Here is a 6,000-nt window from a genome sequence, read left to right as displayed (position 1 = left end):
CAGATAATGACTCGGGAATAATGCCAAAGTCTTTAGCAAAAAGTAGCGAATAAAAAATGTATGGCCCACTTTTTGATTGGTCCAGCGGATGCTGAGGTACACTCTCTAAAACTGGGAAAAAATTTTCGAAAAAAAAAATTTGCCAGATAATGACTCGGGAATAATGCCAAAGTCTTTAGCAAAAGGTAGCGAATAAAAAATGTATGGCCCACTTTTTGATTGGTCCAGGGGATGCTGAGCTACACTAGAAAACAAATTTGGAAAAAATTTAGAAAAATTAAATTTTCGAGATAATCGCTCCGGAATACCACCAAAAAAATAGGGAAAAAGTTTCGAACAAAAAATGTATGGCGCACTTTTTGATTGGTCCAGCGGATGCTGAGCTACACTCACTAAAACTGGGGAAAAATTTTCGAAAAAAATAATTTGCCAGATAATGACTCGGGAATAATGCCAAAAAATTGAGCAAAAAGTATCGAACAAAAAATGTATGGGGCACTTTTTGATTGGTCCAGCGGATGCTGAGCTACACTCACTAAAACTGGGGAAAAATTTTCGAAAAAAATAATTTGCCAGATAATGACTCGGGAATAATGCCAAAAAATTGAGCAAAAAGTCTCGAACAAAAAATGTATGGCGCACTTTTTGATTGGTCCAGCGGATGCTGAGCTACACTCACTAAAACTGGGGAAAAATTTTCGAAAAAAATAATTTGCCAGATAATGACTCGGGAATAATGCCAAAAAATTGAGCAAAAAGTCTCGAACAAAAAATGTATGGCGCACTTTTTGATTGGTCCAGCGGATGCTGAGCTACACTCACTAAAACTGGGGAAAAATTTTCGAAAAAAATAATTTGCCAGATAATGACTCGGGAATAATGCCAAAAAATTGAGCAAAAAGTCTCGAACAAAAAATGTATGGGGCACTTTTTGATTGGTCCAGCGGATGCTGAGCTACACTCTCTAAAACTGGGAAAAAATTTTCGAAAAAAAAAATTTGCCAGATAATGACTCGGGAATAATGCCAAAGTCTTTAGCAAAAAGTAGCGAATAAAAAATGTATGTCCCACTTTTTGATTGGTCCAGCGGATGCTGAGCTACACTAGAAAATAAATTTGGAAAAAATTTAGAAAAATTAAATTTGCGAGATAATTGATCGGGAATACCGCCAAAGTCTTAACCCGGGAGTCTCGAACAAAAAATGTATGGCCCACTTTTTGATTGGTCCAGCGGATGCTGAGCTACACTCACTAAAACTGGGGAAAAATTTTCGAAAAAAATAATTTGCCAGATAATGACTCGGGAATAATGCCAAAAAATTGAGCAAAAAGTCTCGAACAAAAATTGTATGGGGCACTTTTTGATTGGTCCAGCGGATGCTGAGCTACACTCACTAAAACTGGGGAAAAATTTTCGAAAAAAATAATTTGCCAGATAATGACTCGGAAATAATGCCGAAAAATTGAGCAAAAAGTCTCGAACAAAAAATGTATGGGGGACTTTTTGATTGGTCCAGCGGATGCTGAGCTACACTCTCTAAAACTGGGAAAAAATTTTCGAAAAAAAAAATTTGCCAGATAATGACTCGGGAATAATGCCAAAGTCTTTAGCAAAAAGTAGCGAATAAAAAATATATGGCCCACTTTTTGATTGGTCCAACGGATGCTGAGCTACACTCACAAAAACTGGGGAAAAATTTTCGAAAAAAATAATTTGCCAGATAATGACTCGGAAATAATGCCGAAAAATTGAGCAAAAAGTCTCGAACAAAAAATGTATGGGGGACTTTTTGATTGGTCCAGCGGATGCTGAGCTACACTCTCTAAAACTGGGAAAAAATTTTCGAAAAAAAAAATTTGCCAGATAATGACTCGGGAATAATGCCAAAGTCTTTAGCAAAAAGTAGCGAATAAAAAATATATGGCCCACTTTTTGATTGGTCCAACGGATGCTGAGCTACACTCACTAAAACTGGGGAAAAATTTTCGAAAAAAATAATTTGCCAGATAATGACTTGGGAATAATGCCAAAAAATTGAGCAAAAAGTCTCGAACAAAAAATGTATGGGGCACTTTTTGATTGGTCCAGCGGATGCTGAGCTACACTCTCTAAAACTGGGAAAAAATTTTCGAAAAAAAAAATTTGCCAGATAATGACTCGGGGATAATGCCAAAGTCTTTAGCAAAAAGTAGCGAATAAAAAATGTATGTCCCACTTTTTGATTGGTCCAGCGGATGCTGAGCTACACTAGAAAACAAATTTGGAAAAAATTTAGAAAAATTAAATTTTCGAGATAATCGCTCCGGAATACCACCAAAAAAATAGGGAAAAAGTTTCGAACAAAAAATGTATGGCGCACTTTTGGATTGGTCCAGCGGATGCTGAGCTACACTCACTAAAACTGGGGAAAAATTTTCGAAAAAAATAATTTGCCAGATAATGACTCGGGAATAATGCCAAAGTCTTTAGCAAAAAGTAGCGAATAAAAAATGTATGGCCCACTTTTTGATTGGTCCAGCGGATGCTGAGCTACACTAGAAAACAAATTTGGAAAAAATTTAGAAAAATTAAATTTTCGAGATAATCGCTCCGGAATACCACCAAAAAAATAGGGAAAAAGTTTCGAACAAAAAATGTATGGCGCACTTTTTGATTGGTCCAGCGGATGCTGAGCTACACTCACTAAAACTGGGGAAAAATTTTCGAAAAAAATAATTTGCCAGATAATGACTCGAGAATAATGCCAAAAAATTGAGCAAAAAGTCTCGATCAAAAAATGTATGGGGCACTTTTTGATTGGTCCAGCGGATGCTGAGCTACACTCTCTAAAACTGGGAAAAAATTTTCGAAAAATAAAATTTGCCAGATAATGACTCGGAAATAATGCCAAAAAATTGAGCAAAAAGTCTCGAACAAAAAATGTATGGGCACTTTTTGATTGGTCCAGCGGATGCTGAGCTACACTAAAAAACATTGGGGAAAAATTTTCAAAAAATTAAATTTGCGAGATAATCGCTTGGAAATACCACCAAAAAAATAGTCAAAAAGTTCTAAACAGAAAATGTATGGCGCACTTTTTGATTGGTCCAGCGGATGCTGAGCTACACTAGAAAACAAATTTGGAAAAAATTCAGAAAAATTAAATTTGCAAGATAATCGTTCCGGAATACCGCCAATAAAATAGGGAAAAAGTTTCGAACAAAAAATGTATGGCGCTCTTTTAGATTGGTCCAGCGGATGCTGAGCTACACCAGAAAACAAATTTGGAAAAAATTTAGAAAAATTAAATTTGCGAGATAATCGCTCCGGGATACCACCAATAAAATAGGGAAAAAGTTTCGAACAACAAATGTATGGCGCACTTTTTGATTGGTCCAGCGGATGCTGAGCTACAAACAGATGAATTTTTTTAAAAATTTAAAAAAATTAAATTTGCGAGATAATTGGTCGGGAATGCCGCCAAAGTCTTAACCCGGGAGTCTCGAACAAAAAATGTATGGCGCACTTTTTGATTGGTCCTGCGGATGCTGAGCTGCACTCAAATAAATTTTGGTAAATTTCCGGAAAATTAAATTTTCGAGAGATTTGCTTACTTTTTTTATTATATAGGTAATTATTGATTAAATATTTTATTTATTATTAATGACTATGTTTACTTAGACAAATTGTTTTGAATTCCTTTCACTTATTTGGCAAAATTCTGACAATTAAAAAAATATATTTTTGTTAGGAAAAAACTGTTATTTAGCAAAATGATATTATTACATGCTTTTCGTACAAATGAAAAGTGGTTTGAAACGACTGGTGATTTAAAGAAGAACTAAATACAGCTATATAGTCGGTAAAATCAAATTTTTCTGTTCTTTTTCTACAGCTAAGTAATTTTTTTTTAACAAATATATCTGTGATATGTTTTTGGAGTTGTTAATTGTAAATATGATTTTATATTATATTTCTGACTAATTTTGTATGGTTTGGATATAATAATAATTGATATTAATATTATATATATTTGACGGAAATCGATACCGTTTATTAGCACAATTATTACATGAATATAACAATATTTTTATAATGAATGCATATGATAGGTAATTTATATCATTTTACTGTGGCTACAAATTGTAGAACATAATGCATTACAAATATATCACAGTCGTAGATAAACAATTATTATTATTTTTATATAGTTTATAATGCATTCGAAGGATTGTGAAAAGAAAAACTAATAAAGAAATTCTAGTATTTTTTATCAAAAATTGTGATTTGCTAAGACAAACACAAAAAATACTTATTAAAATGGAAATACAATTGTGTAAAAAATTATAAACAGATAATTTTTGAATAAAAATAGAAAACAATATTTAGTTGGAAGAGAAAAATTATAATACATTTTGTTTCTAATATGTACACCAAATAAAAAAATAACGAAATAATGAATTTTTTTCAATTTTTCAATCTCACACAACTGATACATTTTCAAATTAAAATTAAACTTAAAATAACAATTTCTAATGTAATTGATTCTTAAAATAATACAAAGTAAATATTATTGAATATTATTTATGAATGACATACAGTGTCCGAACTAGCGTCGTTTCGTTTAAAGCTGTTTTTGTGTCAAATTTGAAACTTGAAATAATAACAGTGGAACCATGAGAACTACTATTCGCTGTTTTTTTAAGTTAAGTATCTAAAAAATAAGCTCCTTAAAAAATGACACCAGTCCGGTATACATAATGATGAGGAATCATGTGAATGATGCACTTTGCGATAGAAGTCTAAATATAGTACTCCTAATATATAATATTTATTTCTAGAATATATGATATCGGATAGTGAATCCAGTCTTCTTATGGCCGTAAGTAATATTGGCCGTAAAATACTTCAAGAAAATTTCTATAATTTTTTTTTAAATTACTTTTATATAGTATAATTTCATGAAATATACTATATACGTCCCTTACATATATCGCAATATACTATATATATAGTGATTTTTATGTGTGTTAAAAATTATTTTTGAATCAATTATTGGATTCAAATTTTATATATTTAATTTTAAAATAAAATCTTGTTCTCAAAGCGTGAACGAAAATAATAATTTGCAGAATGTACATTTAAAATGTTTTTTTGTAATTAAAATATAATACTTTCTAATTCTAAATAATAAAAGTTGAAATTAAGCAGCAAAGCTGAAAACACAACTCTGCAGAAAATTGCTGATTAGGTATTTTTTAAACTTATGTTGTCACTTTTTATACTCATGATATGGATGAGTCTCATTTTATTATATAAGCACTTTTTTTTATCTTCTTAGTAAAAAAACAGCTTTTCATATTTGATTTCAATTTTTAAAACATAATGCATTATCGATAATTGTCGAAGATTTATATTTTTTCATGCAAACTATATTTTTATCCGCTCTGAAGATACAATTTTCATAATATTTATAACAAGTGATTATTTGTTGTATTTAAAAATAAAAGGCGGGAACATTTGAATTTCTCTGCAATTGACTTTCTTGTCATAACTCTATAATTAAAGTTGACACAATAATAGTGACTTGGAAATTCAGCCTCAAAGAAAAAAAAAACTATATAAAGTGGCTCTTATTAAAGCGCCAAATTCGCGGACGTTTTTTGCATCGTTATTTAAAAGCTTTGCTCGTGAGTTGAAACATCGAGTTCATTTGGTGGTGGCACCAATGTTTGGAGGGAAAAATATCGTGACCTATCAGTCAAATCAACACTAGTAACATGCTGAAATTGACATGGTTGACTAATATTGCTCTTTGCCGGCAGTACCACTTTCTTTTGTACTGGTTTCTTCTTTTTCTTTTTCCCCGGCACTGACAAGCTGATATTTTCCGGACATGCCACAAGACGCTCTATATGCTGCCAAAGATCACTCGCTGCTTTTGGATTATCAAAACTAAATCCTGCTAGTCTTGTGTGATCTGATGAAAGACACATTGTGTGAAACGCTGGTCCCGACAC

The 6,000-nt window shown here is 31.9% G+C and overlaps 1 protein-coding gene across 2 annotated transcripts in view; it reads right to left on the bottom strand.

Moving 5' to 3' along the window:
• Positions 1 to 3,999: 3,999 nt before the first annotated feature.
• Positions 4,000 to 6,000, bottom strand: part of LOC127278354 (uncharacterized) — a 38,478-nt gene continuing 36,477 nt past the window's right edge. Inside the window, exon 5 of one of the 2 annotated variants that reach the window (XM_051300051.1) lies at positions 4,000 to 6,000. In XM_051300051.1, coding sequence (XP_051156008.1) covers positions 5,656 to 6,000 — 345 coding nt within the window. In that variant the 3' untranslated portion in view covers positions 4,000 to 5,655. The other variant, XM_051300052.1, reaches the window with a different exon arrangement.

This window comes from Leptopilina boulardi, unplaced genomic scaffold (genome assembly GCF_019393585.1).
Source record: "Leptopilina boulardi isolate dan_hultmark-lab unplaced genomic scaffold, ZJU_Lbou_2.1 LbouV2_202, whole genome shotgun sequence".
Lineage (NCBI taxonomy): Eukaryota > Metazoa > Arthropoda > Insecta > Hymenoptera > Figitidae > Leptopilina > Leptopilina boulardi.
This window is presented reverse-complemented; position numbering and strand designations above follow the sequence as displayed.